The 25,824-nt window shown below is 33.7% G+C and overlaps 1 protein-coding gene across 5 annotated transcripts in view; it reads right to left on the bottom strand.

The window, feature by feature from the left end:
* LOC114337927 (probable chitinase 10) overlaps window positions 1–25,824 on the bottom strand; it is a 60,261-nt gene that overhangs the window by 10,857 nt on the left and 23,580 nt on the right. For 2 of the 5 annotated variants that reach the window (XM_050649149.1, XM_050649153.1), the window contains 2 exons: window positions 10,847–10,870; window positions 7,833–7,994 (listed from right to left, as the gene is read on the bottom strand). The exons of 1 other annotated variant lie outside the window; for it this stretch is intronic. In XM_050649149.1, the coding sequence (XP_050505106.1) occupies window positions 7,833–7,994; window positions 10,847–10,870 (186 nt within the window). The remainder of the gene's footprint in view (window positions 1–7,832; window positions 7,995–10,846; window positions 10,871–25,824) is intronic. 2 more of the 5 variants (XM_050649148.1, XM_050649152.1) reach the window with 1 other exon arrangement.

Raw genomic sequence — 25,824 nt, forward strand, 5'->3', positions numbered from 1 at the left:
GGTGAAACAGTAAATTTTTCCAATAAATCTGGGTGAATTAGTTTTCTTTTTTGGTTATATAGTGTAACAACCTAGACACCTTTTTTTCCAGAAGTAATGATATTTTATTTCAATATTTCCATCGTCACTACGATGAGAGTCGTAGGTAATCATTTAATTTTAGAAAATATTTATCCTGAATAAGATTCAAATTTACATGTCTATCAAGTTTGTTTTGTTTAGGCAAGCAGGCACTAATTCGTAAAATTATTTTTCCTTAACTTGATTTAATTCCAAAGCATAAACATTCACTGATATACTATTTACTATTTCAAACTTCGAGTTATGACTTATTGGAGCTTCCAAGTCCTCGGTTTTCAAAACAGTATATGGATATGACGATGTAAGTTCTTTATTTATTTTATTTTAGCTGGATCTTCTTCTTCAAGTGCCATCTCCGCGACGGAGGTCGGCAATCATCATAGCTATTCGGACCTTGGAGACAGCTGCTCTGAAAAGTTCGTTTGATGTACATCCGTACCATTCTCTCAGGTTGCGCAGCCACGATATTCTGCGTCTCCCTATGCTTCTTTTTCCTTGAATCTTTCCCTGCATAATGAGTTGGAGCAAGTTGTATCTCTTTCCACGTGTAATATGTCCGAGATATTCCAATTTTCTGGTTTTAATTGTATTTAAGACTTCCATTTCTTTGTTCATCTTTCTCAGAACCTCTTTGTTTGTGACGTGTTCTGTCCATGATATTTTTAGAATTCTTCTATATACCCACATCTCGAATGATTCCAGTTTTTTCATTGATGCAGCATTCAAGGTCCAAGCTTCCATTCCGTAAAACAGAGTCGAGAAAACGTAGCACCTAGCCAACCTTATTCTTAGCTCTAACCTTAGATCTCTTGTGCAGAGCACTTTTCTCATTTTGTTAAGCTGGATAAAGAGAGCTAATAATCATCTAATAAAAGCAATTTTGATCATCATTTTTGATATTTATGTACCAAATTATGTACAGTTTTTTAGACGTTGTCAACACTGCTTTAAAATATTTCGGCAAATAATGGTGTAATTGTAGAAATACATTTGAAACTAGCCAATATGAAGGAGATTGGTTGGTAGCGTTTTTTGAAAGCATAATATCTTAAGGAGTTACTTATTGCATTTATAAATTAACTCGATGATGGGTAAGTAAAAATTGGGTAATATGTATTGAAAATGTGACAGTATACCTACAACAAAAGACACGATATCTTAAAATTTTTTGAAATAATAAATATGAATACTAATATCCTATTTCAAGCTGGATGAGAAGCTAGAAGATAGAACTAGAAATTTTAATTCATGTTTAGACGAAATAGTCAAGATTTTTGAATTTGGTGTGCCTCTTGTATGGCTTTTCCAATGCTTGAATTTTGTATCTTATACATACCTTATTATTTTCTTCCATATACAAATGTATCACAATATGAAAGTTCTAATCTGATTCTGATTCTAATTCTAATTTTTCCATAAGTGAATTAGAAACCTGTTTAAAATGCAATTAAAATACTGTACTTATAGAATGATTAAGAAAATTTCCGATTGTAGTAATGGCGTTAGTGCAAATAAAGAATTATATCGACACACACCTTAAGTTTCCAGATGGTTGGTAAGAATATATTTAGTTCGAATTATTTTAAAACCGTCCAAAGATCCTTCGAAACCTAGTTCGAATTATTTTAAAACCGTCCAAAGATCCTTCGAAACCAGAATCATACCAGGGTAAATTCTTAGAGTCATGCGTACTAAAAACATTCGAAAGAATGATTAAGTCATAATTAATAATGACATTATTTTCTACCTACGTATCGTGTATTTTTCGTGTTTTTTTTTTGTATCTTTCGTAAAACAATAAGGAGCGCAAGAAAATTTATTATTTATTATTTTTATTGTGAATAAGCCACATTTTTACTTTAAAATTAGTTTATTTTGACCTATCGATTTCCCTTTCGGAGATCATTCTCATAGTACAAATGTATTTGATTTTTTTGATTGGATCAATAGAAGTTCGATTTTTTGCTTATTATTAACTTGTGTATACCCATAATAAGTAATTTTCTCAATCGGATTACTCTAATTATACTAAAAGACTTTTGCTTTGAAAATTTGCGACCTATTTCTATTAGATATCTTCCTTTTAGATATATTTTTTGTCTTTGTCATTTATATTGCACTAAGTCGAAGTTCTTTTTCATATCGATGAATTCAATTTGTTTTATGCATGGGATTTTATTTGAGATCACATTTAAAACGTACTTTATAACAAAAATTTGTATTCTCCAACTGATTAGAACTCTAAATCTGGTTTGAAAATAATATGAGAAATATCGGTGGTTTGGACTTAGCGAAAGAATTTATCTGATATGTATTGTAGGTATTATCGATATAATGATAGATTTAGCAATTAGTGGCTTGCATATATTTATGCTTCATATACTGACATTTTGCACCTAGGGAGAGATAATGTAAATATTGAGAGTTGCATGGTAAAAATAAGAGGTTTACTAGTTTGGACATAATGAAAGAACGCCTGTGTATAATAGAGTACGAAAGATTTGGATGTTTCTCAGTAAAAACGAAAATAATAAAGCCCTTTTGACATGCTGATGTATTTGATTTTTATGTCTGACTAGAACTCTAAATCTGGTTTGCATACAGAGTGAGTTTTATGTATGGAAACACTCAATTATCTCGGAAACGGCTTGCAAGATTTTTATAGATTTTGATGGGTATTAATTTTCTGAGGCGGTCTATATTATAGTGACAATTACATTGTTGTCAGATTTTCCGTTTTTCTGGAAATCCAATTCCGTATTTCTAATAGGACAAGAAGTCGTTATTTGAGTTTTGAAGTCCTAAAGAAATACTGATTATTTTTCATGTTATTTTCCCTACAACTAAATGCCATAATTTCGAAGTTATTGCTACATTTATTAAAAAAATTTAAACAAATTATAAAAACCAATAGTGTACAAAAGTATACAACACGATAGTATACGAAAAGTTTGGATGTTTCTTAATAGAAACGAAAATACTAAAACCCTTTTGACATGCTGATGTATTTGATTTTTATGCTTGACTAGAACTCTAAATCTGGTTTGAAAATAATGTGAGAAATATCGGTGGTTTGGACTTAGCGAAAGAATTTATCTGATATGTATTTTAGGTATTAGCGATATAATGATAGATTTAGCAATTGGTGGTTTGCATATATTTGTATTCCATTTTGATACACTGATATTTTCTAGGAAGAAATAATGTAAATATTGAGAGTTGCGTGTTAAAAATAAGAGGTTTACTAGTTTGGACATATAGAAAGAACGCCCGTGTATAATATTTTACGAAAGATTTGGATGTTTCTCAGTAGAAAAGAAAATACTAAAGCCTTTTTGACATGCTGATGTATTTGATTTTTATGCCATTGTATTTTATTGGTTGAGGTACTGTAAGTTACGATTGGACGGAAAATACGTATCTAAGACCCTTTTGACATGATGTATTTTATTTTTCTGTCACTGAACTCTATTGGTTAAATCGTATCATTTGAGAATTCGTATGTCCCTATTGCACCAAGAGGACCGAAGATACAGAACTCCTTTTTAACATTCTGCTCTATTTGATTTTTCTGTGTCTGGTGGTTAAATCATTTGTATCTAATGTCTTTATGGCATGATGTTATGTTTATTTTTTCTATATTATTCAATTTGTTAAATCACATGATACCTCGCATATCTCTCAGAGAGGGATGGATTGGACATATCAAAATACTGCTTCTATTATATCTTATACGTTATCAGGGGCATTAGTTACGTATTTTCAGGATACAGCCAAAAGGGCATTAGTTATATCTTCTGTTTTATTGGTCCAATCGTGACGTAAAAGTCGGGCCTCCACCACAAAACGAGACAAAAATGAGCAGAATGGACCTTAAATTTTTTTTAATTTCCCCCAGCATCTGGGGAAAAATTGATTTTCTATCTAACTCTAATACACAGACTCTTATGGGAGGCGCTGTTGCTAGATGTTGCGAAATGCCCAGTTTGTCAGTAGATCTAGGAAATTTTTTTGTGCGCCCATACCGTTGGGCACTACATACCTACAACTTTTATTGTCTATGCCTCTCTACGTTACGCCATTTAGGCATGTCTACAACTTTTATTGTCCACGTCTCTCCTTACGTCTATGCCTCTCTACGTTAATCCGTTTAGGTACTACATGCCTACAACTTTTATTGTCTATACCTCTCTTTTTACTTGTGTATATATAATTTTCTCAATCGAATTACTCTAAAAGACTTTTGCTTTGAAAATTTGCTATCTTTTTCTATTAAATATCTTCCTTCTAGATTTTTTTTGTCTTTGTCATTTATAATGCACTCAGTCGAAGTTCTTTTTCATATCGATGAATTCAATTTGTTTTATGTATGGGATTTTGAGATCACATTTAGAACGAATTATGGTAGATTCCTTCAACGTAATATCTGTATCAGGACAAATTGGAATAAAAATAGCGAGTTTAACTAAAAATACTGAAATGGAATAAAAATGGTGAATTGGAATAAAAATGGCGAATTGGTGGCACCAAATGTTATGGCCGTAGATAAAATATAGTATGCAGCTCGTAACGGTTAGTTTATGGATTAAATAACATATTCGATACTCCCCACACCTTTAACGTACCACAATCTCCAATCAGACCAATGCTAATGAGATGTCACCATCGCTTACACATAAATTATGTTACGGTCGTAGATAAAATATATGCCTCTCTACGTTAAGCCGTTTAGGTACTACATACCTACAACTTTTATTGTCTATGCCTCTCTTTTTACTTGTGTATATATAATTTTCTCAATCGAATTACTCTAAAAGACTTTTGCTTTGAAAAATTGCAATCTTTTTCTATTACATATCTTCCTTCTAGATTTTTTTTGTCTTTGTCATTAGGTACTACATACCTACAACTTTTATTGTCTATGCCTCTCTTTTTACTTGTGTATATATAATTTTCTCAATCGAATTACTCTAAAAGACTTTTGCTTTGAAAATTTGCAATCTTTTTCTATTAAATATCTTCCTTCTAGATTTTTTTTGTCTTTGTCAACTCAGTCGAAGTTCTTTTTCATATCGATGAATATATTCGTTACTACCCACACCTTTAACGTACCACAATCTCCAATCAGACCAATGCTAACGAGATGTATAGCGCCAACTATCGGATAATAGCTGAATTATGGTAGATTTCTTCGACGTAATGTCAAGGAAAATTGGATAAAAATGGCGAATTTGAATAAAAATTGACTAAAAATGGCGTCATTCAGCGGCTAATAGGTAAACTATGGTAGATTTCTTCGACGTAATGTCAAGGAAAATTGGGTTAAAAATGGTGAATTTGAATAAAAATGGCGAATTTGAATAAAAATGCCGAATATGTTACGGTCGTAGATAAAATATAGTATACAACTCGTAATGCTTAGATTTCTGCACGTGATTGGTTTAAATAACATATTATGTTATGGTCGTAGATAAAATATAGTATATGCAACGTGCCCCTTTCCACCGATCCATTTGTACGTCACGATCCAACACACCCCTTTCCAATACCTCACACGTCGGACCAATAACAACGGAGATATGCTTTAGTGCCGTTTTAGCTATGCCGCCATCTTTGTTTTTATGTTAACGTATTCGTTAGCCCCTCCCCTTTCCTATGATACCTCACATGTCACGATCGGACCAATAACAACGGAGATATGCTTTAGTGCCGTTTTGGCTATGCCGCCATCTAAAAATACTGAAATGGAATAAAAATGGCGGATTGGTGTCATCTAGCGGAAAATAACTATGGTAGATTCCATCGCTGTGACGTCAGCATCTATCTCACTCTTACTCATTGGGAAGGTACTTCTCTCTCTAACACATTGATTTCCCTATCTCTGTAGTGAGGCAAACGTTGTATATCTACTAATATAAGATGGGGATGTGTACGAACTTTTAATTCTATTTAAATGGGATTAATTTTTTTCGAATCCTGATAAAACTAGTAAGTATTTTTGAACAATTTAAACGCAGAATGAAAGATTGCGTTATTACTGAGGGCAGAAAGTCCCTGAAAACTGCTATGTTTATTTTAATAAGTTACATGGGTGAAAAATTAAGAAAAAATTTGTGTGATTTTTAATTTCAAATATGTTATTCAAAAGAAACTTTTTATTAATTCTAAGGGACTTTCGGCCCTCGGTAAGAACGTAGTCTTTGATTCTGCGTTTAAATTTTTTCAAAAATACTTATTAGTTTTCTCAGGATTCGAAAAAAATTATTACATTTAAAATACATTGAAAATTTTGCATCTTGTTCCTTTCCCCTTAACACTAATAATACCATTAACGTATTATATAAAACGATTTTGTATTACATATGTACTTTAAAATTTTAATAATTATGATAATAAAAGTGATAAAAGAAATTCCGAACGGCAATAAATGAAGCCAAACGCTTATAAGAGATAAAACACGCAGATACCTACGATAGAGAAGTGGAAGTAAAAAATAGTATTATGGCAGTAAACATGAAAATTTACAATAGCTTGTGTACAAGAGCAAATGGGCTAGCACTTCATATTATAGAACGTGGGTTTTGAAGAAATTATAGATTTAAGAGAAATACCGCTAGTGTGGACATTTGCAGGTACATATATTTAAGATTTTTAACAATATAAAAAAGAACTATGAAAACTATGAACTATGAACTTCTTCCTATATAGAACCTCGACATCCAAAATTAAAACTGGAAACAAAATATCAAAATGTTTCCTGGTCTCTAATAGAACTAAGGCTCTTGTGTATAGTAGGAATCACCAGTATTATTTAATATTCTAGGTATTAATGAAGCCCTGAGACAGTGGGAGAAGAAATGCAGTAAAATGGGACGACGGATATGGGATAAAGTATTCTACACGCTGCACTACGCAGATAAGCAAATTTTAATTGCACATGACGAGGAAGACCTTGAATATAAGACTTCCACTATAGTGAGAATAGAAGAATACATAAATTGGGATCGAGAGATAAATACCAAAAAACAAAATGTCTATGCGTAGGAAGGGAAGAAACGGAGAACCTGAATCTGGAAGAGGAGAAAATTACAAGCTGCAATGAATATGTATACCTATTACAGGACAAAATAGAGAAAATATTAAAGAAAGGATGGTAAACGGAAGCCAAATTATAGGAGCTCTGAATTCGGTAATGCGGCAAAAAATATAAGAACAGAAAATAAAAAATGAATTTACAACACAATATTAAAATCAGTATTAAAGATGAAGTCTGACCATTAACTGAGAAGTACAACACTAAATTATTAGCCACTGAGGTGGATTTTTGGAGGTAACCAAGAAGATCTAGACTAGACCGCATGATAAACGACAATATTTGACAACAAATGGGAATAGAAAAAACCAACATAGATGATATCAAAAGACAACAGCTAGTAAAGTACGAACATGTAAGACGAATGGAGAAAAGAACAACTATTCCAAAAGCATGTGTTAGAGTAAACTCCACAGAAAAATGAAAACGAGGAAGAATAGCTAGAAATCATAATGGATACAGGCAGTTTGTATTCTAGAAGACTGCCATAATAGAAAGGTGTGGTGATTAGGAACCGAAATGCGTATAACGCTATAAAACCGGTTTAGTACACATATTATAACAACTTAAATTATGTATTCACTATTTATATATTTATAGTAAGTATGACTGCGGTTTTTTAATAACCTATTACAATTATTAATAATACCGTACTTACGACAGTCCGAATCCTCAATCTTGACACACCCTCTTTTAGATGCGCTCCAGTAGAGTTCTACTGGACATTGGATAGGTCCCTCCCACTGGTTACTTTCACAAATATAGAAATAATGACAGCTATTAACATCAGCTTTCATATCACCGTTTGTGCAGGAAGCAGCTAAAAATAATAATCTAGGTTTATTTTTATTGTTACAGTTTGAGAAGTGCGATAAATTTAAAAATACAGCAATACCTATCACACCATAGTTGGTACAATATAAATCTCGATGCATATCATTATCTACTTCAGAGATCCTAAATTGACATTGTTGTCAAATTACAAAAAAATTTAAATTTATTATAAATCAAATATATCACAGTCATTGCAGAAGTGGATTATACAGCAAAACAAATTTGTATACTATGTAATGTAAATAAATAATTATTTACATTAAATACTATTAAAACCACTTTTAATTGATTAAATAAGATAATTGACACGTGGTAATAATATTATGGAAAAAATATTTAGTCCAGAGAAATAAGATTTTTCTCGTGACACATTCCCCTCCAGGCCGAAACCAAATTTTTTGAGTAGTTCGGACATCTATATTAATAACCTATATGTTTTCTGCAGCCGATTTTGATGATATACATAGTTATAGACAAATGAAAATCAAAAAACGGTAAATTTTCGCTTTTTTCGTCTATAATCAAAAAGTTAAGCATTTTAAAAAAATTTAAGAGTACGAAACTCATAAATCGTCTAAAAAATTTCAATATGGCATCTGCTGAATATGTCTATCCTTATTGATTGCTTAGAAAATTGCAAAATAAATCATAAATTTAGGGTTTTTATAAATATTCATAACTAATGTAAAAATTAACTTAGAACCTTCTTATTACAAGAATTGCTGAGACTTCTGGTGCTTAAATTATATTTTAAATTTCAAAGCAATTGGTCGAATAGTTTAAAAGGTATTTAATTTGTTTATCCCAAATTCATTTTTTTTTTGAAACACTATAAGTCAGAAAATTATGAGGTTAGAGTAAGATTTCTGACAGTTTATGGAAGAAGAACATTTATACTATTGACAATTTAAAAAAATGACAAAAAGTAATTTTAAACAGTGTAAGATTATTTTGCAAAAACACGTCGATTTTTTGCTTACTTATAAACAATTAGAATAACTTTTTAACCGTTACCCGTAGAAAAATTATTTTTTCATATTTGGAAAAACTGCATTTTTATACACATTTAGAAAGAAAAACAATTGTCCTAAGACAATTAGGGACGAAGTTAGCCCCCCCCTTTTTTAATTCACATGTTTTTGCAAAATAATTTTGCAGTATTCAGAATAATTTTTTGTCATTTTTTTAATTTAATTAATAATATAAATTTTCTTTTTTCATAAACTATCCAAAGTACAAGTGTGTAACTTCATCATTTTCTGACTTATAGCGTTGCAAAAAAATTAATTTGTGATAAACAAATTACATACCTTTTAAACTATTTGTCCAATTGATTTGAAATTTAGGGTATGATTTAAGCACCAAAAGTCTCAGCATTGCGTGTAATAAAAACGTTCTAATTTAATTTTTACATAAATTATGAATATTTATATAAACTCAAAATTTATGATTTATTTTGCAATTTTCTTAGCAACCAATAAGAATGGACATATTCAGCGAACGCCATATTGAAGTTTTTTATATGATATATGAGTTTCTTACTCTCAAATTTATACTTAACGTTTTGGGTATAGACGAAAAAATTGAAAATATACCGTTTTTTGATCTTGATTTGTTTATAACTATGTATATCATCAAAATCGGCTGCAGGAAACATATTATAGGTTATTAATATAGATATCCATACTACTCAAAAAAATTGGTTTCAGCCTGGAGGGGGTTGTGTCACCAACAGGATATTTTTTTTTCTTATTTCTCTGAACTAATTCTGTAACCTTACTATAGCCATTTATAAAAATATGTGGTGGATTTTACAAATAATGTTCAAAATATCTAGATAAAAATTGGCCCTAAAAGTTTTAAAAACATTGTGGTTAACTGATGGTACCACAATAATAAATTAATTGGAACGTACAATAAATATTTGGGGGGGCGGGAGGGTTAACAACAAAACCCCAATAATATTTTTATAGGGTGCACCAATTTCGCTGTTGGTTTTTTTAACCCGGCACCTGCCACGTGGGGTGCTACCAGCACCCCATAACACATTTTTATCAAATATTTGGTATTTCAAGTTTGGTAACGGAGCTGTGCGTCATAGTAGCTTTCTATAATATTATATAGCATAGATGTGTTAGTGTTTGAAGTGGTTATTTAGTGTCATTTTGAACTTATAGCACTAAAATCGAATTGGGGTGTCATCATCTGGCACTTTAAGTTTTAATTTTTTTTTTGTATTTTTGATAAACAGGTCAAATTTACATTTTTTATTGAAATAACTGATTTAAATTATTAATATAGACCCTATACTCACTAAATCTTAACTTTTTTAGATATTTTACTTGACTTCATTTATTATGGCTTGGTACTTGCTAATTTGCTTATAACACCTTTTTCATTTTATTTTTTAACTTTTATAACATATTAGTGGCTAATAAGTTAATAAAACATGTTTTTTATATTCTTGTGTTACTCAACACATTATTTTGTTTTTTAAACAAGTAGATCACAGAAAATTTTTAAGGGGTGCTGTGAGCACCCCACGTGGTAGTTGGCGCCTTGCAAAGCCACGTGGCAGGTACCGGGTTAAATGGTCCTGCCATAAAAATGCCACATGTTCATTTTCAATAAAAAATCTCTGATAGTTTTGGATATATTGAAAAAAATAATTTTCATTTTGTAAATTCAAAGGGCTGTAACTTTCTCTATGTGCACATTTGTACTAAGGTAAATTAGGTTCAATCGAACTATTTTTACTCTCAAAATATGTGATTTAATCTGAATATCCAACTTTTTCTAAATGTAATAATACTAATATGAATATTTATTAGTACTTACGTGTTGTTGATGTTTCAATTTGCGCTAAAACAAATAATCCATTATTAAATTTTCATTGGTCCTGTTGGTTACAATAATTAAAAGAAAATGTAAACAATAATCTACCAATATAACACTAAAATTTGTACAGTGAGATCGTAAAGGTTAGCATAAATTAATTTTTTTCATGATTGGGCGATTTTGGAAATAGATCCCGAAACACGTCGATTTTTATTTTTAAATTATGATTTTTTTGCACAAGTTTATATACAATTTAAACTGTATCAACCTTTAGTTACTTGGGAGTAACAATAGGGAAAACCGGAAAAGAGAGAACAAAGGAATGAATTCTGAAATGCAAAAAAACATATGGAATGAATAGAAATCTGCTGAGAAGCAAGACTATGAGTAAGAGAGCAAAGATGAACCTATACATATATAAACTTAGTACGACCTGTTGTTACAAATATGGGATGGAGACAACAACGGTTACAAAGAAAGAGGAAGATAGCCTTACTGTAGAGGGAGATCCAGTGATCACCCTCTTTTATTATATTTAAAATATTGTTATGGTTTAACAGCCCTAACTTATCACATTTATACACCTAGTATATAATACCTAGAAATATAGAGATTATAAATATACACTATACCCTGAATAGTAAAAAGTACCTAGGTTCAGCAAGAATCAGATATCAGTAACCAATTAACCATACTATATTATATTAAGATTGTCAAATATGAGGTGAATAATTTGTACCCTGAAGTGTAAAATACCTATTTCTGTAAGTCTAACGGTGAAATTAACTAAGTAGAAATAAATATATGCCCTGTAATTAGTCTGTTAAATTTAATATCTTCGTATAGCGTTATCATAGCGCTGCTATGTTCCGGTGTACAACGAGGGTAACAAGAAGGTCCGAGATCTGTACAAAAATGGTAGGTACAGACACACTATGGAATATAAATATGGGATATTTCTATAAAAAGAAAGATATTTAAGGGTACTGACTTCCTCTGTTCTTGCTTACTCTGGTACTACATGTCGGTTACTAGGGCTAGATACTGGTGCTGGTTACGAGGTACTAGTTGCTAGGTGTCGTGGTGACTACTTGCTAGCGCTGGTAAAGGTCCCCAAGAAATTGGCCTGAGTTTTTAGGTAGCCAACAAGAGAATTATTTTTCCTCAAACAAATGCGTCTTTCCTCAAACACCGCCAAAGGTGGGAAAGCCCGTAGAGATTATGTCCTGTAACTAGGTCAAAATTTCCATCAGTCTACACACACATTATGGCCTATATTTCCGTATTTGGCCTACGCCTAATTATACGATGGTTTTTCATAAAACCAGACCATATATTTGCCGATGGACTTGGGTTCTGGAAAACTCTTTTTCCGACCGCATTATCAATCCGGAATCAGTGGCGGCTGGTCCTATGAGGTAGGTGAGGCAGTGCCTCACCAGTATACCAATCGACTATTTACGTTATTTCATCATCAATTCTTTAAATACAATTTAACTGTTTGAAATTTGCTAAATAACTTTATTTTCGTTATATCATCATTAATAATTCTTTAAATACAATTTAACTTTTTGAAAATTGCTAAATAATTTAATTTTTATTATAAAACTTTTTTTATTAACTTTATTTTTATGATAAAAAAAATTAGTACGGCCCTGACCCGTTCTTCATAACACACCGATATACCTACTCTACAAGGTACCATTGGAGGCACTGCCTCTGATGGTACCTCGTCTAGCATATTACGAAGCTGACGGAGATCGGCCGGCAGCATGACTGAGAATAATTTTTGGAAGCGGGATTAAGTATCCTTTCAGAGGCAGGCAAAAATATGCCTCTAGCGTGGTTTTGCAGTTTTAGGTAGTTTGTTAGAGCAGTTTGTTCTAGTTACGTGTACTTACTATTAGTATAAGAGATACAATAGATGTTTAGAATATGTTATTATGCTCTGACTGGCTGAAAGTCATTTGCCAATGTCAATTAAATAAATAAATTAATAAAAAAATTAGAAATTATGATTTCTTTCATAATAATTCATTTACTTTTAAGTACGCTGTTTATAAAATAAATAAAAAACGAAAAAAATAAAATTTAACCCTTAGTTTATTTAACATAAAAAAACAATCTTATAATATAACCGTAATTTGCTTACTTGCTTGTTTCTATTTGCATATATGCAATACATTTACAATATAATAAAATTGGCTTGGAGGGACGCCGGTGTTCAACATTCCTCCATGGAGAGTTTGGAGTAGTTCCAATGTCTCTTTCCAGCGTTTTGCACTTGCAGTAAGTTCAATGTGTCGCTAAGCCTTCGATAGCTAAGAGGAGAAATTTTAATGAACCGTAAGATGCTGTAATTCTGGCCTGTTGAATTGTTTATGTAAATAAAACACTTTCTATTTTGCTATGACTGTAATGAATTTGAAAAAGGGCAAGAAATAGAATTTTACATGTGAACAATTGAGTTACAACTATCCGTGAAAGACGCCACCACACATAATTTTACACTTCATGTACCGGCTTTTTGCTAATTGCCGCGTGAAGAATACTCTTCGAAAAAGCGTAATGAAAAAGTGCGTTCTTAAGAAGTGTCGATAGTTGACTGACTGTTGCACCTTTGCATCCCGTTAACAAAACTTTCCGTTGGGGGTGCTTTGAGTAAAAAGAAGGCGGAGAGTAACATTCTTGGAAGATTCAGGCACTGCGTAATGGAATTATTTTATGGTTGTTACAGAGGCGGCGCGGAAATTTGTTGTTGGTGAAATAGAGTTTATTTTGGGTGGAGAATACAGTTCTCCAACATTCCCCCCGGCGTTAGAGCCTTGTGGTCTAACCTACTCTTCTATACCTTGATTAGGGAGAACCGAAATTTTAGAGATTGCCCTTGTGAATTGACCATCGATGGTCTTCAACTTGACCACTCTGACTTTGCCAACTTGCCCGGGCATTGTATCAACACCCGTGCTAAAGGCCATTTTAGAGGAGGTACATTATCCTCTCTCAGAAGAACTAAGTAATTGACTTTAACGTTTTCCCTTGGTCGGGACCATTTTGGAGAATTTTGTAACCGGTTCAAGTAATCAACAGACCACTTTTTCCAGAAACTTTGTTGTATTTTTGCAATTTGCTGAAACATGGATAGTTTATTTTCCGGAATTTTTTGTAAGTTTTGTTCAGGATGCGCTGACAGGCTGGAGCCAATTATAAAATGCCCAGGACTGAGAAAGGTGTAATCTGAAGGGTCGCTGGACATGGAACAGATAGGCCTTGAATTCATCACAGCTTCAATTTGAACCATGACAGTGTAAAACTGTTCGAAAGTGAAAGAAGAACAACCTATTAGCCTACGCATATGATATTTTGCGCTTTTTACTGAAGCTTCCCAGAGCCCAGCCCAATGAGGAGATCTAGGGGGGATAAACTTCCATGAGGTTTGATTTTCAGAAAGGTATTCCATATTGGTTTGAGAATTAGACTTATTTTGAAAAAATTTGTATAGTCATAGAGTTGGTTTCTTGCACCAGAAAAACATGTGGCATTGTCACTGTAAATGACGGTTGGGTTACCACGTCGGGAAATGAACATCTTAAGTGTTAATAGAAAGGAAGAAGTTGTTAGATCAGAAACAACCTCAATGTGCACAGCTTTGGTCACCATGCACACGAAAATGGCTATGTATGCCTTGATTTTTGGCGCTTTTCGGAGTGAAGAAGATTTTAACAGAAAGGGTCCACCATAATCTACACCCACTTTTTGAAAGGGTCTTGTTGTAATGGACAACCTATCTTCAGGTAAATTACCCATAAGCTGTTGTGCAGGAGCACACGAAAATCGGAAACATATGGTGCAGTTGCGAATGACTCGTTTTGCTTCCTTTAGACCATTGAGAGCCCAGAATTTCAAACGAAGATTTGAGAGAACTGATTGCGCACCAGCATGTCACAATCTGAGATGTTCATTTTTGATGATAAGATTGACGATAGGATTATTGGATGGGAGCAGTATCGGATGTTTTTGCAAGTAGTCTATGTCGGGACAGTTCGTAAGTCTGCCTCCAACTCTGAGAAAATTAGAAGAATCTAAAAATGGTTTTAGTGAAATGATGTTTTTATTTGAAATAAATTTGTTATTTTTAAGCGCCGAAATTTCTTTTGAAAATGCATCACCCTGTATTTGCTTGATGATGAAATCCATTGCATAATTTAACTCCGCAACAGAAAGAGGTTCAGAAATTTTTTGTTTTTTACAATTAGAAATAAAACGAAATACGTACGCTACTGTACGTTTTAAGCGTGAAATATTTGAGAAACGTGAGAAAATTTTTATCCAGAAATTTTCCACATTAGAATTTACCACGAGGCTTATTTTTCTTTCCTTGGGCAGGTTTTCGAGAACTTTGTCATTTACTAGATTGGAAACATTGAAATTTTTATCTCGCAAGCATTTGGGACCTTGCCACCAGAAGTCGCTATTGAGAATTTCAGAACCAGACATTCCTCGAGAAAGAAGGTCTGCGGCATTTTGCGCAGACTTTATGTGAAGCCATGTAAAGTTTTGAGTCAACTCTTGGACAAGAGCTACCCGGTGCGCCACGAAAACCGACCACCGACTTGGATGACTTTTACACCACGACAGAGCTACTTGGGAGTCTGACCAGAGGCTGACTGAATGAAATTTTATAGATTGATTTTCAAAGATAGAAATTATTTTTGCAACAAGTTTTGAAAGAAGAACCATTGCGCACAGCTCAAGCCTAGGAAGTGTTACCGTCTTTAACGGAGTTATCCTTGATTTGGAAGAAACTAATGCACAAGAGATGGTCTCATCTGAATAGAAAGTTCTTAGGTATACGCATGCGCCATAAGCTGCCATGCTGCTGTCTGCAAATCCATGAAGCTCAACCTTCAGAACTATTTTTTCAGAAAAATAGAAACGAGGAATTTTTAATTGTTTTAATTGTGACAAGTCCTGTAGAAAGTTGTTGCAATCGTTTAGAATAGTTTTGTCCGAAATTTCTGTGTCCCAGTGAATTTTTTGCAGATAGAGTTTCTGCATAAGCATTTTGCCTTTAACAATAAACGGATTGATGAGTCCCAGAGGGTCGAAACATTGCGCTAACGCAGATAGGATTTTTCTTTTTGTTATTGGTGAGCAGAAATTATTTTCGGGGACGGAAATTGTTATTTGGTCTTCTGCAGGGTCCCATTTTAGGCCTAGAACCTTACTGGAAGTGGAATCGAAATTTAGGTCATATTCCTAAGTAGTATTTTTTGAATGTTCTGGGTTGATTTGTTGTAGGAATATGGATGAATTTGAATGGAATTTATGTAAAGTAAACCCATGGCGGTTTAGAACAGAATTTAATTGCTGAAGTGTTTCGAGCAATTCTTGAATATTATTTGACCCACATAAACCATCATCTACGTAGAATTGGTTTTCGAGAAAATGCGAGGCCAATGGGAATTGAACTTTATTTTTATTTGAAATTTCTTGCAAGACTCTCGTCGCAAGAAACGGGGCGCTATTCGTCCCGTATGTGATAGTATTTAATTGAATACATTTTATAGAATCGTGGGTATCATCCCTCCACAGAATATTTTGTAGAAAGCGTTGATCTTTTTTGATCCACGTCTGTCGAAATATTTTTTGAATGTCACAGGAAAATATGAATTTGTATTGTCTGAAACGAACCAGAATGTCGAATAAATCGGGTTGAACCTGATACCCTTTTAATGAAATGTCGTTCAGACCTTTTCCTGTAGAGCTTTTACAACTAGCGTCCATGACGACACGCAAAGTTGTACTTTTATTTTGTTCGTTGATGACACATAAATGTGAAATAAAATATTTTTTGTCCGAATTTTCATTTACGAACGAAAGAGGTACATATTCAGCATGCCCTAAAGAAATATATGTGTCAATGAAATTTTTGTACTCGAAAAATAATTTTTTATCTTTTTGGAATTTATTTTCGAGCGACAGAAAACGCCGTTTGGCTATAGAAAATGAATCACCCAGTAATTGGTGTTCTTGTGCACTTTTTAATGGAATATCTACTTCAAAGCGTCCATTTTCAAGGATATTTGTTGTAGTTTGAAATATTTGTTCGGCCAGCTCGTCAGCTTCCGACAGAATAGGTTTTTGAGAAAGTTCTTCCATGTTCCAGAATTTCGTGAGCAGCTCGTCCGTGCTACACGTAGAAAGTAGAGTAACATCTCCAGAAGCATTGTTTGCTACTGTAGGTGCCGTCAAGTGAGGAGCAATCACGCTGGCTATTAGGTGCCCCAGATGAGAAGCCTGCAAAATTGGAAGCCTAGGGCCCAGAGGAATTATGTCAGGAAGAATTAAGTCGTAGTACAAATCAGCCCCAACCAAGATGTCTACCTGACTAGGTTTGTAATATGAATCGTCGGCGAGAAAAACGTCCCTTGGAATTGGTAATTTTTTTGTAAGAATGCGGAACTGTGGAAGATTGCAAGTAATATTCTCTAAGATGGCACATGAAATTTTGAAAGACTTTTTATTATAGTTAGAATGCATTTTTATGTTGACCATCTTTTTTGAAACCGAATTACTTTGGCCTATGCCAGAAATGTTTAGAGATATGTCATATGGCTTGTAGCCCAGCCTATCAGCGAGACACTGGGTACAAAAGCTGTTTTGACTTCCCGTATCGAGTAACAATCGGGCCGTTAAAGGTTTCCCGTTTTTGTCGAAAATGGTTACTTTGGCCGTAGCTAGAAGTATGTTTAAATTTTTTACGGACAAAGCAGAAAAGGAATTTGTAAAAGGTTCTTGCCCTTGAAACGAAGGACCTTGAAAGTTTGAATTTGACGAATGTTCGCGTTCGTAATTGTTTGAATTTGTAGAAGTAGACGGACTTTCATTTTTATGGGTCGTAGAAAAAATATTATGTTTACCCGAATTATTATTTGGTGCCAGAATGTGCAAAATTGTATTATGGCGCCTTTTACAAACGGTACATACATGTTTTGATGAACAATCTTTAGAATTATGCCTACCTAGGCAGTTTACGCAGAGACCTTTTGAATTCACGAATTTTATTTTGTCATCATGCTGAATGTTTTTGAAAAAGTGACATTTGTAAATTTTATGACCTTGCTTTTTGCAGAAAATGCAATAAAAGTCAGAAACTAAATTATTTGACATATTATTTTTATCTGAATCCTCTGATGTGTTATTACTGGATGCATGATGTGAAACTTTTACGTTTTTGGCTTGCCTAGGATTTGTATTTTCCAGGTTTTCCAGAACAATGCACCTTTTTTCAAGAAATTTAAGAAAAACATCTAATTTTGGTACATCTGAATGATTTCGCTCAGTTTCAAAAAGTCTCCTTGTTGAAAAATCTAATTTGCTTTCTAGCAGGAAAACTAAAATTATATCAATGAGCTCTGCACTTGAAAATTGCAAATTTTTTAGCAATTGCATATTTTTTGTTACGGTAGTTAGAAAATTTCTGAGGGCTTGCGGTGAGCTGTTTCTCAGTGTAGGAATGTCTATAATCTCTGTTAAGTAAGAATTTATGATTGTGACCTTATTCTGATAGCGGTTCTTTAGAATATCTAAAGCAACCGAAAAATTTTCATTTGTGACTTTCAAAGAATCCACCAACTTAAGAGAATCACCCTGTAGGTAACTTTTCAAATAAAGAAACCTTTGGATGTCAGAAAGGGACTGATTTTGTATTATCAGTGTGTCAAAGAGCTCAAAAAAACTTTCAAAGTCCCCTATTTGCCCGGAATATTTGCATATGGTTATTTCCGGGAGCTTTACGGCCACTTGCTTAGCGGCAGCGACGCTCCCTGTATTGGTAATATCCAATGCTCTAATCGAACGTTGTATTTTTGACAGAACCGCAAAATAATTTTCTTCAAATATGGCACGACCACATTTTTGAGAATCGTCCAGGAATTCAATTTCATCCTGTACGTTATTGTAGTCAGAGAACAGGTCTTGTAATCGACCTTCTCTTGTTTTGAATGAGAAAACCTATTTTTCCGAGTCATGGTTTGCTTCTAGCCACGTTTGAATTCTATTAACAGAATCTAGAATGGAATGCTTTTTGTTTACTAATTTATTTAAACCTTTTTTGCTCATTGTAATAACTTTAATTTGTTTATTTTTGAATGAAATTATTATTTATTTTTGAATTTTAATAAGCATGCAATATTTAACCAAAAATTCAACCCTGAATAGTTCTTTAAATAGTGTTTAACTTTATTAGAGTATCATTTCGCAAGACATCTTTGAAAATTAACTTTTTGAATTTACATATAGAAAAGATTATTTTGTACGTCACCCCTGGGCTCTTGGTACTTGAATGTGGGCTGCTTTTCCTGGAATCAGCTAGTCCTTGAACACCAATTCTTGAAGTAAACTATTATCACTGTTTTTGTTCACAGAATGTTTATTTGTCCGTAGAATAAATAACGCAATCACTTTGTCTCTTGGAATTATTGTCTATTCGACGAGAATATCCGAAAAACGCGACACTTTTAATGTCTTTTAGAAAGAGTTGGCATTAGCCAGAAATGTTTTTTAACAAATAATAGAATTAGATAGAAACTTGAATTGAGTGTTTTTAGGCCAGGAAAGTTCGGTCGATGGATCAAATGTGGCTCTAAGGGCCGAATTCGGCTCTTAGAAACAAAATCCGGTCTCGGAGGAACAAAATGGAGGGACGCCGGTGTTCAACATTCCTCCATGGAGAGTTTGGAGTAGTTCCAATGTCTCTTTCCAGCGTTTTGCACTTGCAGTAAGTTCAATGTGTCGCTAAGCCTTCGATAGCTAAGAGGAGAACTTTTAATGAACCGTAAGATGCTGTAATTCTGGCCTGTTGAATTGTTTATGTAAATAAAACACTTTCTATTTTGCTATGACTGTAATGAATTTGAAAAAGGGCAAGAAATAGAATTTTACATGTGAACAATTGAGTTACAACTATCCGTGAAAGACGCCAGCACACATAATTTTACACTTCATGTACCGGCTTTTTGCTAATTGCCGCGTGAAGAATACTCTTCGAAAAAGCGTAATGAAAAAGTGCGTTCTTAAGAAGTGTCGATAGTTGACTGACTGTTGCACCCTTGCATCCCGTTAACAAAACTTTCCGTTGGGGGTGCTTTGGGTAAAAAGAAGGCGGAGAGTAACATTCTTGGAAGATTCAGGCACTGCGTAATGGAATTATTTTATGGTTGTTACAGAGGCGGCGCGGAAATTTGTTGTTGGTGAAATAGAGTTTATTTTGGGTGGAGAATACAGTTCTCCAACATGGTTCTAAAATGAAATTATCACGTGTTTGCAGGTATATTGTTTGCGTACCATAATTTCATTTTGGCAAGTGATTAATAATAACAGAATCAGTCAACGGTTAAACCAGAATGATCCTAAGGGGGGCTACAACTGGTGGGTCTCTGGGGGTATGGATTTAAGGCTTTAAGGATTTAAGGCATTTAAGGCTTATAACCCCCAACCCCCCCCAGTTACGCCACTGGAATCAGTTGTCCGTTGTTTTCATGTAGTATATAATGTAAATTTTGCTTAATATGGCTGTTCAAGTGTTCAACGCTGATGAGCCAACGACGAAACATCTGATTCATGCTGTTTTGATATGTGGTATCATATTAATTATTATTTTTAGCTAAAAAAAACAGCTACTATGATTATGAACCTGTTAGAGACTTAGAACTTTCGTAGCTATTCTTTTGCGAATAAAATTGTTATTTAATATCGTTTGCAAACCTTAAAATAAATACGGTGCCGTTCTGTGACGTTATGACGTCACAAAATCGACCTTCCGGCTATTAAAGAAAATCTAACCATAATAATAATAATCCTCAAGTGTAGTGTGCCTCACCATCTTGTACTATCACGAGCCGCCCCAGTCCGGAATCAAAAACAGGATGTCAACTGTCTGTCTCTTATTGTCATTCCACCCATAACCCAGAACGACACATCGAAACACGGAACCACTAATTGATTTAGTCACATGACAAGAACCGATGTCCAAAATCATGAATAAAAGAAGGATAACACAACCATTACGACGATCTCAAACATTCCTAAACAAATCAACAGAACAGAACCATTTTTCTTATAACACCTAGCATAAGTGTAACCAGGGGGGTTTTAAAATATTTAAATGTAGTGTACATGTATTGTTTAAAGTATTTAAATACATTAAATTGGAAATTAAATGTATGTATTTAAATGAATTGTGAAAGTAGCATTAAAAACCGTGACATTCCTCAATCCCATTAGTCTAGTACTTTCCTCAATATATATTTAGAATAGCTGTTGAACATTAATGGGATAGTATGCAGCTCTGTCTAGTTCCATTCATTGTTTTCAATGCATTTAACCCGGAAGCAGTCGCGCCGTTAGAAAAAATCTAACATTTTATAACAAAAAACGTGAACAAATTTTGTAACATAATAACTTTCCACTCGTTAGTGCCTCGAGGAAGATTGTAAGTAGTAATGCGTAGGCATTTAAAAAAAATTTAATTTAAAAAAAAATTTTAAATTTTTTTGTGGGTCTTTATGGCTTTGGTGAGAACAAATTACCTTTCAAATTGTTAGAAATAAATTTTTAACATACAAAGTAAATAAAAATATTATAAAATAAAAATTTGTTTTAAATTCGTATTTAAATCCGTATTGTTAAATAAAATCTAACGCGCGACTGCTTACGTGACAGAAGAAAGTGCGACTGTTCCCGGGTTAAAAATTATATTCCATGTACTTTAACTTTTGCTGAGTTTTAATCATACAGATATCTTATCAGGTTAAGTCGGTGGTTATGTATTCTCCTATGTTATGTTATACTCCAAATGGGATCCCATTTTACTGAATTGAAGGCCTTTATGGGATCTACGAAAGGAGCAGCAATGGTATATCGTACTCCCTTGCCTTTTCTATTATCTTGTTCAATATCTGATCACGCATTCTGCATTCTTTTCCTGGTACTAATTCGCATTGTTTTTGGTTTTCTCTGTAAATAGAAAGTTTTAAGTCGTTGATTGGTTGTATCTAGCAGGATTTTGCTTGCATAAGGAATATAGGCAAAGGTTCTGTAATTTCTGCATACAGTTAGTGATCGTTTTGTATAGATAGGGATAAAGGTATCCAGTATTACATCTACGCCAATCTCGCCCCTTCCTTTTAAATTTATCCGCTGGTATGCCACCGATCCCTGCGGTTTTTTGGTTCTCAGTTAGTCCTTCTTAGAGAAGGGCCCCTTTCTATTTCTGCTCTTAAAATGATTGGTTTAGCCCCTCGGCACGTTTCTTGTATTCTGAGGCTGACGTATCTTTTTAAGTAATAATTTACTGCCCAACGTCTGGGCAGTTGGGCAGTAATTTTACAAGGTCTCTGCAATGCTCTCTATGTCTGTTTTTACTTCTTTATTATGGTTTTTAAAGGCTTGAAGTTGGAACTTGAACTCTCAGGCCAAATATTTAACTTTTTTTTTTTAAATAATTCATGACTTTTATGGCAGTTGTAGGTTGCTATATCTGGTTGTGTTTATCCCTGATGCACATACATTTTTTACCTAATGTGCACTCTTTTCCGCTGAATGTATCCTGCGTTTTAATATATTCCATGTTGTATTTACGTCTTCTAATATTTGTGGTTTTTCCTTGATTGTCAATTTCACCTGGAATTACTTTGCATTAATTACCCTTAGCTGTTTTGTCTGATGTACTTTTCTAATTATGGGTCTGCAGTTCATTTTTAGCAGCTTATGATCTGGAGCTACAGTATGCTACAGGCATAGCTTTTACGTTTGTTACTGAGGTTTTACGTCTTTTATCAGCCTGGCGACGTGTCCTGCCCAGTTCCATTTGAGCCTGGTGATACGTTCTACAACATCTGCGATACCGGTTGTTTGTCTGAGATCTTCATTTCTTATTTTATCCCGTAGAGTTACGCCCAGCATGGATCTTTCCATGCGCCTTTGAGCAACCCGCATTTTCGACGCTGTTGCCTTGGTTAGAGTCAGTGTCTCTGCTCCATATGTCATTACCGGTAGCACACATTGGTCAATCACTTGTCTTTTTAAACCGATCGGTATACTGCTCCTAAATATGTCTCTCAGAGCTCCGTAGGCTGCCCAAGCAAGAGTTAATCTTCTTTTTATTTCGCATGTTTGGTTATCTCTGCCAATTCTAATTTCATGACCCAAGTAAATGTACTTTTCCACTAGTTCTACTTCTTGTTCGCGTATAATCAGCTACAATGGTTTACAATAAATATCTGTGCAGGTATTTTTGATATTGTATTAATTTTCGATGATTGTGTTATTTTCGATATGGAAATTGATAACGAAAAACTGATATCATTCACGTGATGTTCAAAGTAAATTGTGGTCGAAAGTTGCAGAAGAATTAGGTACTAGTGATGGGCGGATGTAATTTCGGCCGGAAAAAGGGCAGGTACTAAAAGCCGGTAGGTAAATTCGGCCGGAGGTTTTAAGTTGCTTCTTAATTACTTCTTATTCGTTTTGAACCGAAATTTTGCTAATTTTAAAAAATTAATATATTATATTATATATTACACAGTACAATTTTCAAAGGAGGAAGACCTAACGCTTCGTCAAAACCTAACTTTCGGGTATTAGAGTGTAGAGTACCCCAGGAGTGTAATTACCAATATTTTAATCTCATCGTAAACATCAACCCCTCGGCCGAAATTACCCCTGTCATAAATGGTACCCCTTGATTTATGCAGGTAGGCCAAGTGATTACCGGCCGAAATTACGCCCGCCGCTAGTGATATGAGTTTTTAATATTATCATTTTATAATACATAATTACAGTGTAAAGGAAAAATAAAAAAATAGAGCGTGGCACTTGCGAGTGCCGACCGAGATGAATACTTATAGTTTTAGGATTAACAAACTTTCGAAAGAATTTTTATCTGAATTTTTTAAAATAATAAACGTCTTACATCTAAACCAAGTAAATATAAAGTTATATAAATCTTTAAATTATTTTTATTAGCAAATTACTTAATGTTTTTTTTTCAATTTAGTGTAAAATGTAATTATGTGAAAAAATATTTCGTGTAAATTTGAATCGCCAACAATATATGGAAGAGTTGATTCCCGTAAGGGGAGGCCATTGTACAAAGGTACAAACCTTTTTAAAGTTGTTAATAAATAACATACATATTTGTGTAATAAATTATTCCTTTGAAACTATGCTTTCTGTGTATATTTTACGATATTCACAAAAATACACTTTCTTTTGATGACGACAGTCGCGAACTAAGTAGTATACAGTCGTCTGCAGTGGATGATACCAGTCGCTCAGTCGCATGATCGCACATACACGGACGTATACGCGCTACCTACGAGTCGCGCGACTACGCTTCCAATGGACGACCGGCCTTAGTTCTACGATATTACCACATTTCGAACGCATCTAATTTGTTCATACAGTGCGGTGGAATAAGTGTTGCCCCCCCCCCTGTTAACTTGTTTATTTTAAGAATATAGGCAAAACGCTCGGACAGGTCGATTTTTAAACTAACCATAGTATATTATAGCATCAACGTTTCGAACTTTACGCGATCCCTCTTCAGGTGACAGCCATAACTTTGATTTTTTTAAATGGTAAGGTACATCATGTGATACCTCATTTAACAGATTTTAAAATACTGATTTCAAAAATGTATAATACTTTAATCCTTTTTGAGATCGTACGGGCAAAATTTCGGTCGAACTCTTTTTAAACGCATTAATTTTTTTCGAATTCTGAGGAAACTAATAATTATTTTTGAAAAATTTAAACGCAGAATGAAAGATTAGAATATTACCGAGGGCTGACAGCCCCTTAGAATAAACAAAAAGTTTCTTTTGAATGATATATTTAAAATTAAAAATCACACTAAATTTTCTCTTTTTCACCACTGTGACTTATTAAAATAAACATTATAGGAGTTCTCAAGGACTTTGGACCATCGAGAATACCGTAATATTTCATTCTGCGTTTAAATTTTTCAAAAATATTCATTATTTTTTTAAGGATTCGAAAAAAATTATTGCATTTAGAAAGAATTCGGCCGAAATTTTGCGCCTACGCTCTCAAACAGGATTAAAGTATTATACATTTTTGACATCAGTATTTTAAGAGCTTTTAAATGAGGTGTTACATGATGTACTTTCTTGTTTAAAAAAATCATAGTTATGGCTGTCATCTGAAGAGGGATCGCGTAAAGTTCGAAACGTTGATGCTATAATATACCATGGTTAGTTTAAAAATCGACCTGTCCGAGCGTTTTGCTTATATTCTTAAAATAAACAAGTTAACAGGGGGGAGGCAACACTTATTCCACCGCACTGTATATTAACCTTTATTATCTAGGTTTCATATCTTGATTTCACATCTTTTACAACTTGATTCTTAGTTGAATGTAAGTTCTGCTGAGAGTTGCACAGTATACCCAGATTAAGTTTTATACAGGGTGGTTCATCTTATTCGCCTCGGTGTCTGTACGGAAAACCACTTGATATTTTAAAAAAATTTCTTCACAGAAATATGCAAAGCCATAAATACTACAATCTAAAAATAATGTGAATTATACAGGGTGCTCCAAAAAAGAGTGGTATATCAAAGTTATATTTTTTCTTATGGAATACCCTATAATATATTTGATGACATTATTGAATTGACCTTAAAAAATAAGCTATACTTTCATAAGGGTTCCCTATACCTAAATACAGGGTGTTTTGATTTATTTCGATTTTTATGAATATGTAAGGTTTCAGAATGTAAGGGCCGGACATGTGATAAGAATGGGAGGGGATAGGCTACCAAAACGAGCACTGAATGCTAGAATGCAAGGAAAGAGACCGGTTGGGAAGCCACGAAAGCGCTGGGAAGACACAGTAAACAGCGACGCACAAGCCCTTTTAGGAGTCCGTGTATGGAGAAGAGCAGCCACAGAC

Source organism: Diabrotica virgifera, chromosome 4 (assembly GCF_917563875.1).
Source record: "Diabrotica virgifera virgifera chromosome 4, PGI_DIABVI_V3a".
Taxonomy (NCBI): Eukaryota; Metazoa; Arthropoda; class Insecta; order Coleoptera; family Chrysomelidae; genus Diabrotica; species Diabrotica virgifera.